Source organism: Martes martes (genome assembly GCF_963455335.1).
Source record: "Martes martes genome assembly, chromosome: 7".
In the NCBI taxonomy this organism is placed as follows: domain Eukaryota; kingdom Metazoa; phylum Chordata; class Mammalia; order Carnivora; family Mustelidae; genus Martes; species Martes martes.
The window spans coordinates 116,409,877-116,421,841 of record NC_137894.1 but is presented as its reverse complement, the minus strand read 5'-3'; the positions used below and the strand labels follow the sequence as shown (position 1 = coordinate 116,421,841).

At 49.4% G+C, this 11,965-nt stretch overlaps 1 protein-coding gene across 1 annotated transcript; it reads left to right on the top strand.

Annotated features, from left to right (window-relative positions):
- The first annotated feature begins 398 nt into the window (after positions 1-398).
- Positions 399-8,604, top strand: CALM1 (calmodulin 1). Its single transcript, XM_080807635.1, has 6 exons — positions 399-580; positions 3,450-3,480; positions 4,433-4,576; positions 6,897-7,003; positions 7,367-7,502; positions 7,688-8,604. Exons 1-6 carry the CDS (start codon positions 578-580, stop codon positions 7,714-7,716), a joined length of 450 nt encoding a protein of 149 aa, XP_080663761.1. The 5' UTR covers positions 399-577; the 3' UTR covers positions 7,717-8,604.
- The last annotated feature ends 3,361 nt before the right edge of the window (positions 8,605-11,965 follow it).

Sequence of the window (11,965 nt, the reverse complement as noted above, 5' to 3'; positions counted from 1 at the left end):
ACAGGTGGAGGTGGCGCTGGGGTGAGAGGCAGATAGCTTCTCACGTCCAGGGCCGCCCCAGGTCGGGGCTTTGGAGACACTCTGCCCTAGTCCAGCCCCAGACGGGAGTTTCCGGGGATTCCTCGCCCCACCTGCTCCTGCGTCGGCCCCAGCCCCACGACCTCTCGCCTCTCACCGAACCCGTCGCGTCCCGGGGCCCCAGGCTGGGCCCGCCGCTGGCGCGCCCGGGAGGAGGGAGGCGGGAGGCGGGAGGCGGGGCGCGACGGGGGCGGGGCCAACCGGGCGAGGCCCGGCCCTCCCAGGGCCGCTCCTAGCGAGCCGGCAGCGCCGTGGCGGAGGGATACGGAGCGCCGTATATATACCACGGGGCGCAGCCCCGCACTTCGGCAGTGGTGCTGGGAGCCTCGCGGGCGCGGCGCCGTTACTCGCAGTCGGGCGGCGGCAGCGGCACAGCGCTGAGCGCACATCGCGCCTTAGCAGCAGCAGCAACAGCAGCGGAGGCACCCCCCGCCGTCACAGCCCCTGCGCTGGTGCAGCCACCCTCGCTCCCTCTGCTCTTCTTCCCTTCGCTCGCACCATGGTAGGTCGGGAGTGGTAAACGGCGGCGTAGCAGCTGTCTGCCCATTTCTTCCCAAATTTTGAGTTCAGCGACCCCCCTTTTTTCGGTGTGGGTTTTTTTCTCCCTCTTTTCCGGGTGTTACGCAGCAGCTGCAGTTAAGGAGGACGCATTTTGGATTTGCATTTCGCTTTTCTCGGCCAGGGTTTCTTATTTAAATTTTGGTCCCTCTTGGAGCTGGACTTGGCCGTGGGCTGTCGGCGGGCAGGGGCTCCGGCCGCAGCTGCACCGGGGCCTTCGGCATCCACCCCCTCCCCCAGCCCCGCATCACTGCATCCAGCGCGCCGCACCCGGGCTTCCCGCAGCGCTGCGCCTGGGCCGGGGCCCCGGGGGGGCGGGGGAGCCGGGCGGGGCCGAGCACTCGAGCCCTCCCCTGGCCCCCCCTCCCCGCCGCCCTCCACCCTAGGCACAGAGGCGGGGGGTCGGGCGGGCTGCGGAGAATGAATGGGCCCGACCTAGCCGGTGGCGCACATTGCTTCGGCCCGGGCGTGGGGGGCGCAGTCCGCGTCCACCACCTCCCCCACCCGACGACCCCGCTGGGCGCCCTGGCTCAGCAGCTATCCCTCCTCCCTCCCGGGGGGCGCGGCGCGGGCGTGGGTTGGGAAGGAAGGAGCCGGGGAAGGGTGGGGTGGGGGCAGGAAGGCGAGGGGTGGGGGGCGGAGAGGGCGGAAGCGGCGGGCCGGCCGCCCTGCGCCCGGGCGGGGCCCGGCCGTGTGGCCGGGGCTCGTGTTCCCATGTTTCGTACCCCTGCAGCCCCCCACCCAGTGCGGCAGTGAAGGCGTGCTTGATCCTCTGTACCCCGGAGGTCCCTTCCCGAGGGAGGCACTCGGCTCGAGCTAATTGGGACGGGGGGGGGCGGGGGAGGAGGGAGCTGGCGCGCGGCTCGGTTTCCATTAGAGACGCAAAGTTTCTGCTCCAGGAGGAGGCGGCGGTGCGGCTCGCCGCCTGGGGGAGCAGAAGCGGGTGGGAGGCGCGGGGCGGGCTTGGCCCCTCTCGCCGCGTGGTCCCGGAGCGGGGGTGGGAGTGGGGGGGTGATCCTGGCCAGGGAAGGGCGGTGCCCCCACCCTTGGGCTCCCTCGTTCCTCCGCATCCCGCCTGCTCTCGGGGCACGCACCCCTGCCTGGCCCCTCGCCACTTTGCAGTCTGCGGGGAGATGCCCTCCACGTTTCCGCTTTCTCTGCAGCCTCTAGATTGCCAGATGCGCCTGTGCGCCTGGCTGGGTGTGTTTTCTTCAGCCCCCTTCCTCCCTGGGCGGGCTGGGCTGACATCACCCACAGCGCTTTCTGGCTTGGCGGGATGGGGAGATGGCTCCCGACAGGTTCAGAGCACCTTTGCCCTTTAGACCAGAACGATTTGGGGGTGGGTATTTTTTTGTCGAGGAAGGCTGATGCTCTCGGAAAGCTCTCTTACCAGGAGAGTTTTGCGGTGAGGTGGGACCGTTCTTCTCCCCGGTTAGGTGACAGCTTCTCGTTCGAGGTGTGGCAGGGCTTCCTGTGGTACAAAGACAGATGTTGTCCTGGCATTACGTAAATCATCGTGTCTCCTTCATGCGATATAAAGAAAACTGCCTTCTGGTGACTGGGATAGAAAGGAAGGAAGACCTAATTCTAATTTGAAAAAATAAGTTTTCCCCCAAATCAGTATATTGGAACACCGCACCTATTGGGAAAGTTTTCATTTAAGATCAGTGTAAACATAACGTGGTTAGCTTTCTATTAGGACTTATTTTGTAACAGGCTTCCTTAGGTGTCCTTCATTAAAATAAAAATACTTATTAGCTCTCCTTGCATTCTGGAAGCTCCCCCCTACCCACCCCCCCCCTCCCCCCAGGTACAGGTCACAGGTTCGGTGTTGCAGGGACCAGACAAAACAAGTGCAGATAACCTGCGTGGCCATCACCACCTGAGTAAAGTGGGTTTATTCCGAGCAGCTCTTCTGTCATGCTGAAAATTGGTGAATAATCTCTAGCAAAGTTAGTAGTTGCTCTTTTTCCAAAAAAGACATGGTAGTGTCTCATAATTATTTCGTACCTTTGCGGGTACTTCACGCTTGCGGTTTTGTAACAGCTCAGTAGTAGGATGGTTGCATTTTTTCCTGGCTTCTTTATCAAAGATAATTTGACTGAGGGCAACAGCCCTTACAAATGGGGGGCTTTTCATAAATAACTGCCTAATTTAAATGGAAAAGCATTTTTGCATGGAAATGAAGTTGGTGCGGGTGACCCATTGTGGTATATTTATATTTTCCACTTAATTGTATTTCATAAAATAGATAAGGAAGCCTGTTAATCCAACCCAAGGCCATTATGTAACGCCTATTTGGAGATTTTGGAGCGCCCGCAGCAATGCGCAAGGTGCGCTAAAAGCCTGCCCCTGGCTGCGATCCTGGCGGTGGTGACAGCAGCCGTCAGGCTGGCATCCTCTGATGGAAGGGGGGACTGCGGTGTCCCTGGCGCAGTAGGTGGCGCTCTTCTTTCTCTTGAGCTGGCTGCTGCCTCCGATGTGGTGGGGCCTTTTGCCACTAGAGGTGCCATTTTTCAAATTATGAACTGACCCTTCCTTGTTAGACCTCAGAATGCATTAGCCATCGCTCAGCAAAGAAAACGTGAAGTGAAATGTCACTTCTTTGTCATCCTTTGTTTTTTGAAATAGCATAAAGTGTTCCCTTTATTCTTACTGTTTTCATTTAGTGGCTAGCAGTTTCACGTGGTTGGCTTTTTTTTTTTTTTAAGAGTAATTTTTGAAAGGTCAATATCAAAAGTATAATTGAGAAAACTCTGCTGCTCTCCATCAACGCTTGTGCACTGAGGTACACCTCTTCTTTCTTTACATAGGCTGATCAGCTGACCGAAGAACAGATCGCTGGTAAGTCGATGACTTCGGGGAGTCCCCTTAGGCTAGAACGAGGCACGACTCCTTTCGGATAACTTTTCTGACCCTTCCCTCCCACCCCCACCCCACTATAATTTGAGCAGTTTCTTAAGAATTTATTTAAATGGAAGCAAGAAGCAGAAATATTTAGGTCAGGTGTTCATTCCTTGCCAGCGTTTCAGAGGCCGTGTGGAAGTGGAGCTGGGAATCCTTGTTCCACTCTGGCGTGTTTGACTGGCTCATGCCGGTCACGGCTTTGCATGTGGTAGGAGTGCCGGGAGCCTGCTGCTCACAGCGGAGTTCAGTATTCTTATGCCACAGGTCTTTTTATAATTCATGAAGGCTCGTGCTTGCTCTTTGAAAATACACGGGAATGGGTGGAAATGAGGGTTAGTTGTACTGTAATAATTGGAAAGGGAGTCAGTTTAGATTCTAGCTTTGAGTATTCCTTGGAGGACTCTTTTGAGATGATTTCTCTTTAGGAAACCAGGGATGCCTTTGAAATAAGTGCCATATAGAGAGAACACTCTGGTTCCCTGGGAGGGTGCATTTCTAATAACCCCTTCATGTTGCTGTGAAAGGCATTCCTATGGCTGGAGCAGTTGAACTGGAAGGGGCCTTAGGGGAACACGGGGACCAATCTTCACTTGTCAGATTGGACTGAGGACTAATTTAAGTGTGTTTTAAGTTTAGTTTTCTTTAAAAATGTGAGAGTACTGTGTGGTTTTATGGAACCAGTTACCAGGAGCAGTGTCTGCTTTATGGACTGCGGAATGAAGGCCGGTCCAATAGGACTGTTGTGGTCTTTGTTTCAGGAGATAAAGACGAGGCAGTTTCTGATAAGTTGCAGACTTGGACGGTTTGCTTTGGCAAGCCCCAGGGAAGTGTGTGCTGTGGCTGGGTTGGGTAAAGACATTCATTCTAAAGGGTAAACTTCTGTTTTCAGAGTTCAAGGAAGCTTTCTCCCTATTTGACAAAGATGGCGACGGCACCATCACAACAAAGGAACTTGGAACTGTCATGAGGTCACTGGGTCAGAACCCAACAGAAGCCGAATTGCAGGATATGATCAACGAGGTGGATGCTGACGGTGAGGGCTCAGACCTATGAATGAGTGCCAGTGTTGTGTAATTCAAGTTCAGACATGTCACAAGATTGTCTTTCAGGTCCCCAGAGCAAAGCAAATGTGCAGCGATCCTTTCGGTGGTTGCTTGACGGCCGCTGACAATGAAAATAGAAGATTATGGGCCTGCCTTTGGCTGTGCTCACTGTCTAGAACGTTTCCTGGATCATATCGGCGTATTGTTCTTTTCTACTTGTCGTGACCTACAGCTCAGTATTTTTTATCAACTGGCCCATGAGTCTCCACTGAGTCCTTTGGGGAAGTAAAAATAAAAAGCCATAGACCTTTTCTAAAAGCTGACTGTCTCCAAGAGGAGTGGGAAGTGAAGTGGAAGGAGAGACTCTTAGACTTTAGTGTCGAGTTGAGTACAGCATGAGCTGTAGATGTGTTTATTACAGAGAATTTTGAGGGTCATGTAAAGCTTGGACATGGAGAGCTCGAAGACTGTAGGGAGTAGATTATAGAACCTAACAGAAGATGAGTAAAGTCCAGAGCACTTTACTGACCCCTTGTAACGGGGTCACCAGTTGGTCACCGATTCTTCTGGACTCTAGAACAGTGGACAGTAGACCTTCCACTGCTCACTTCTCTCAGGAAGCAGTTTTTGAGCATTTCCTTCTCAAAAAGCTGTCCTTTTGGAAACCATGTATATGCAGATAATATATAACATTGTAGAACATGGGAAATTTTTAAAAATGAGCTAAGAATAAGCAGTTGGGATCTAGACTATTTTCTAGATGATTGACTTGAGAGTAACCATTTAAACAAATGTGGTATCATAAAGTGATAAAGTAGAATTAAATTTGTCTGGTCATGCACATTGAGAAGCCGGGTGAGCTCTTTAACAAGTGGTTTCAGCCCATTCAAGCTACTTTTTTTTTTTTTTAAAGATTTTATTTATTTGTTCAACAGAGAGAGATCACAAGTAGGCAGAGAGGCAGGCAGAGAGGAGGGAAGCAGGCTCCCCGCTGAGCAGAGAGCCCAATGTGGGGCTCGATCCCAGGACCCTGAGATCGTGACCTGAGCCGAAGGCAGAGGCTTTAACCCACTGAGCCACCCAGGCGCCCCCAAGCTACTTTTTTGAACAGAGTTTTTGTCCCTATCAATGTTCTGGAAAAGGGGTAGTTCAGAATTCCCTCTTGGTTGACTGCTAAGATGATTGGCCATCTGGGAACATGGGGTGGCCACCCCCTGTTTTATGGGAACTCTGGGAAATGGTGCTTAGGGACTGGCAAAGTGTATTAGGCCCTTAGATTGTATGGAGCAAGGAAGGAGAAACTGTCTCAGGCTACAGAATCTAGTAATGAATAAACGTAATGCCCAAGGATGTCTTCTCTGCGTGGTTATGAGGTAGCACTTCAAATAATTTACTTTGTCTTGTGTGAATATCATAATGCTTTAAAATTTTGGAGGCCAAAGGGATTTCTGAATCACTTTGATTTAAAGGTACTGGTGAAAATGAGTATTTTAACCTAGGGCTTTTTCCCATTTAATTTTGTTTCCATTTAATTTAAGTTATACTGTTAATTGTCTTTGTCTTTGGGGGTGCTCGCCAACTCTTAGCTTTAGAGGGGAAGTTATTTAGAATACTGGCCGTAGAACAGGCTGTTCCGACCCAGTTACCTAAGTGGTAGTGGTCTGAGCTATGAAAACACTTCCGAGCCTTGCCCTTACTGGGAAAGCAAAGATCCTGAGCTAGAGAAATAAATGCTTAGGTGACTTATCATCAGAATGTGGGCAGGAAACGCCTTCTGGAGAAGACTGTGATACTTTATGTTCCGTGGTATAAGAAAGTCTGTTTTCGCCCTCTTCCGTAATCCTTTTCTTCCGTAAAACATTCTGTTGTACTGGCAGGCCAGTTCTGGGCCTTGACCGGGGTCATGAACCTAGGCAGAGGTGGGGTCAGGGGCTCACCCTCAGCCCGGGGTCCGGGTTGGGGGGGTGTTGTCTCGAGGGCTACCTGCAGGAGTGGAAGGGTGCTGTAGGCCTTCTCTTGAACTGCACAACCGCCTTTAGTGGTCAGGAACCTCCATGTGCAGTTTCCTTTGCATCCTGAAATGCTCTCCTGGGTGCTGATGACTAGTTTGAATTACATGAGTCATGTGAAATCCCTGCGAAGTATTTGAACAGTTGAGACTTACACATGGTTTAACCTCGTAAAATAAATAACTCAACCAGTTTGTCCAAGTGAGTCTTAACCCTTCTTTGCCGTGCTTTGAAGATGTTCTGTGCTGGGGAGCACTGCCGGCACATTTATTTTATGCGAGCTTTTGTTTTCTCATTTGAGGTAATGGCACCATTGACTTCCCGGAATTCTTGACTATGATGGCTAGAAAAATGAAAGATACAGACAGCGAAGAAGAAATTCGTGAGGCATTCCGAGTCTTTGACAAGGTAATCCTGCGTCCGAGTTGCAGCCCATCCTTAGAGACCCGCTGCTTTGCCACTGTTTCTGAAATACTTAGAACACTTACACTGAATTGCCTGGGCCTCTGTGGTGATCTTGCTTTGAAATAAGCCGACTTAGCTGCAGCAGCCTTAAATTAGGCGATGGTGAGCATGATGATAAGCAGTGGGGAATTTTGAACCAAGCTTCTTGATTGCTGCTTTCGATTCCTTAGCGTTTTCCAAGCCCCTGCATTTCGGTGCTGGCCGAGGGCACGCGCTTGGTAGCTTGGTGGGGGAACCGGAGCTGGGTGGCCTGTGCCCATTGGGAAGCCCTCTCCACTGCCCTCAGCACCTGCTTAACCTTCACAGGATGGCAACGGTTACATCAGTGCGGCAGAGCTTCGTCATGTCATGACCAATTTAGGGGAGAAACTAACAGATGAAGAAGTAGATGAAATGATCAGAGAAGCAGATATTGATGGAGATGGGCAAGTCAACTATGAAGGTAAAAACGCTGCATTAATCTCTTCAGCTTAGTTTTGAGTAGTCCTCCCTATGGTATCTAGAAACAAGTTAACTGCTTCACGAGACCCTGATCTTTATTTATTTTCTTTATGCGGAGTAGAGATGTTGTGTTCATTCAGACTGCTTTTGAAGATAACCACAAGTTATGATTGTTTGTCTTTTCAGAATTCGTACAGATGATGACTGCAAAATGAAGGCCTACTTTCAACTCCTTTCCCCCCCTTCTAGAAGAATCAAATTGAATCTTTTACTTACCTCTTGCAAAAAAAAAAAAAAGTTCATTTACTCATTCTGTTTCTATATAGCAAAACTGAATGTCAAAAGTACCTTCTGTCCACACACACAAAATCTGCATGTATTGGTTGGTGGTCCTGTCCCCTAAAGATCAAGCTACACATCAGTTTTACGACATAAATACTTGTCCTACCTTAATGATAAGGAAGCACCTAGTGGACTCCTCGCAGTTCCATTTGCTCATGATTAATACACTGGGCTGGCCAGTTTTTCATGCATGCAGCTTGACAATTGAGCACAGTCAGGCATTTGTATTAAAAACGAAAAATGAAAAAAATTTTAAACTTCTTCAAATGGGTTCTAGTTCAATTTGTTAGTATAAATTGTCATAGCTGGTTTACTGAAAACAAACATTTTAAATTGGTTTACCTCAGGATGCTGTGCAGAGAAATGGGTGAAGGATAAGCTGTCTAGACGTAGCCCCACTTAGCAGGATGGCCCTCTCGTACTTCTGGGTGACCATGACACTCATCTGGGTAGCATGCCACACATGTTGGTTTAGCGTTGTCCACGTTGTCCTGGAGTGACATGGGTGTCAGGCTGTCACCATTCACACAAATTAAAAAAAACAAAACAAAACAAAAAACCTTTACCAAGGGAGCATCTTTGGACTCTCTGTTTTTAAAACCTCCTGAACCATGACTTGGAGCCAGCAGAGTAGGCTGGGGCTGTGGACTTCAGCACAGGCATCAACATTGCTGATCAAGGAATTACAATTTACGTCCATTCCAAGTTGTAAATGCTAGTCTTTTTTTTTTTTTCCAATAAAAAAAGACCATTAACTTAAAGTGGTGTTAAATGCTTTGTAAAGCTGAGATCTCAACGGGGACAAGGCAGTCGGAGGAGAGGTCAGTACCTTTAAAGCCCGCAGCCCAGCATTGGGCTTCTTGCCCTCCCGCCCTCCCTCCCGACATCCCAGCACCAACCTCTGAGCCTGAGACCTTGCCTAAAACCAGGCAGATAGCAATTGCTTCATCCTATCTACGGACATGTAGGTCTACTTGTATTTTCACTGGGGGGCGGGGGGGGGAGTGAACCCTGTTTAACTTAATGATAATTCAGGCAGTGGCGCTCTTTAATGAAGGAAAAAAAAAACCACTTTTTCTCAAGCATGTACTTAGGGGTTCTTCTCAAATCGTGCTGCTGATTACCTGTTTTATGTAACTACTTGAGACCATCTGTGCAAAGAGACATGATTTAGTGTGTCTGTCTGTAATTTAATCCTTGCTGTGTGGTAGAAGCAGTAGTCCCTTCTAAGCCAGTCTTTCTGCCTAAAAGACACTACCGGTCACCTTCCAGTCATGATTTTTAATTTATGATGATGACTTCCCTCAGCCTCCTTTTCCTTTTTTTTTTTCTCTTCCAAAGTTGACTTGACTTAGCTTCCTCCCTGCCTCCCTCCTCCACCCCACAAGCAGAACTAATGCTAGCCTCCAGCTTGAAAGTAAAACTCGAGCCTGGAGGGGATTTTGTGTCTAATTATAAACCTGTAACCAAAACTGAGATGCTGGTACTGGTCTTTGCAGTGGGATTGGTGTGCTTTAAAACCCCTTTAAAGGAATATTGCATCTAATGCAGAACTCTTTTCTGAAATGTAGGCTGGATGTGCATTTGGTGTCTCCCCAGGAAGGAGAGCTGGGTTTTTGAGTGTCTGTGGGAGGTTTTACTTTGCCAGGGAACCACGGCAGGCTGCTTCCGAGGCAGCGAGAAGCTCTTGGCAGCCAGATGGGTGCGTTTGGGGCTGATTTTTAGAGACCCTTGGCTTCTCCCTCTCCTACTCCCTGTCTTTCTGGCGTTTTGCAGCTTGTTAGATTTCCTGCCAGAGGGACAGGTCAGAGCAGTGGAGAGGAGCCCGCCCATCTACTTCTGCCGTTGGTCCTTAGACTGGGTGGTTGTAGAGGAGACACGGAGCTGGAGGGGACTTTGACAATTCCCCAAATCTGGAAAGAACACCTTGGAGGTTCTTCAGGTGAGAGCGGGAGAACCGGGGGTTCCTGGATGTTTCTTTTTGGGAGGCCACATGTCCCATCTCAGGCCTGTGTCCGATGGCTTCTTGGTAATTTTGAAGAGAGTTAGGGGGTAATTTAACTTTTTAAAACTTTGCCTTCTGTCTTAACTCTTCTGTCAAGTCTTTCTAGAAGCCGGGTGGGCTCCATTTTTGTGGTCCCACAGTCCTTCCTTAAAGACTGCTTTTGAAAAAACCAGATTCTTAACATGGCCAGCATCCTGTAAGGGAAGCGAAGCCTTTCCCCCTGGGGAGTGCTGAGTCCCAACTTGGTGCAGGGGGCAGCCCAGTCCCCCGGAGCCGTTTTCCCTCTGGCTTTTGCGGGGAAGACCAGCCCAGATGGGGTGTTTGGAGGCTGCAGCATGCGTTTGTGAGAGGAAATAGCCGGGTGTTGGGTCCATACCCTTAAAGTTGGTTAGCACCTCCCTGTAAACTCTTGCCCCTTACTTCTAACTGCTCTATAAATATATACATATATTTATATATATAAAGTGACTAGTTTAACTGGCATCCCGCTTGAGCCTGAGACATGCCGTTAGAAACTGCTGAGTCCTTGGCAAACACTTTCATAGTTTTGTTCTCCATCTGTTGGGGGTAGGTGTTGAGCGAGGCAAATGCATCTCGATATTTCAGATGGGCTCTTGACGCACTCTTGCCAGGGAAGGCTTTTTCTGATTTTTAGACAAATGAATTTTTGCACATTTCAATTGGTGTCTTTCGGCAACTTAAAACACATTGAAAATTAGCTACTGTACATATTTTTATATTCTCTTTATAAATGCATGTCTGACTCCTACCTGTAACCTGTGTTGTGACGAGTGGCCATCCAGTAGGCCTCCTGAGTGCCGCTGTGGCCCGTCAGCGTAGCCGCTTATTACCAGCCCCGCAGTATACTGGGAACTTATTCCTCAACAAAGAATGTAAATTTGGTCAAAAGTCTGCTCTTCGGTTCACTTAATTAATTTTAAACATTGGAATTAATTATATATCCAAACTACATTCCCCCTTTCGGCAGTGACGAGTTTCCACGAACGTGTCTTAACCTATCCCCTTCAGGTGGAAGTTAGTATTTTTCTTTCTTTCCAATCCCTCGAGGTTGTCTTGTAGGAGACAGAAATCCTTCGCTGTCCGGATCCCTTGGAGTAAGAAGGTAGCGGCGCGGGTGGAGCGTGTGGTCTTTCTCCAGCTCTTGCGAGGTTCCTTAAACTACGTCCATAGCAAAGATGGCGGTAGTTCTGGTAACAGAAGTTACCCTTCACCGTGGCAATTGGACAAGGAGATGTACTTGAACGTTTTCTGTAAATCTTGAGATAAACTGTTTGGAGATTTAACCACCTCTCTGATGGGGGACCAACTCTATGGAAATTGTAAATAAGTTTTATTTATAAACCTGGCACTGTATTCAATAAACATTTCTGCAGCCTTTCATCTCTAACTGCGAATGTGTAGGTTTTTAGCTCTGTGTACCCCCCGGTCCCTCCTGCCTGATGAACAAGGTACACCTGCCCCTGGATGTAATTCCACCCAGGCTCTAGGACAGCAGGTGAGCTCGAGAGGCCAGAAACCCCACGGACACACCCCGTGACAGCTTTGCTCTAGTTTTCAGTTCAGGTTCAGGTGTTCATAGCCGACACTGGAACACGATCTCGTGGCCTATTACCGTCTCCAGGTCTAATCTACGTGGGAAAACACAACACCATAAAAAGATGCACCTCAGTGTTAATCCCAAGGGTTTTCAGGATGGCATGGAGAAATATACTTTAAAAAATTGGATGGGAATTTTAAATTACATAAGCATGTACCCCTCCATGTGTCAAGAGCAGAGCGGCTAAGGAAAGGGGGCGGGAGGCAACTTTCCAGTCCCGGGGTTGAAACCTTTCCCTTGATCAGTCCTGGTCCACACCCTGATCCTAGACAAAGTTCTGGAGCAGGAAAGGCCTGCTAGGATCAGGTCCACACCCTGATCCTAGACAAAGTTCTGGAGCAGGAAAGGCCACTTCTGTTTCCAGAAGGATCTTCTCTTCTACCTTGCTTGTTTCCTTCTACACAAAAGCAGCAAGAGGAATGAAAAGAAGGGGCAAGATGACAGGGAGAGCCGCTGCTTTGGTCAGAAGGCTTGAGCCCCACTTGCAGGAAACATTTGG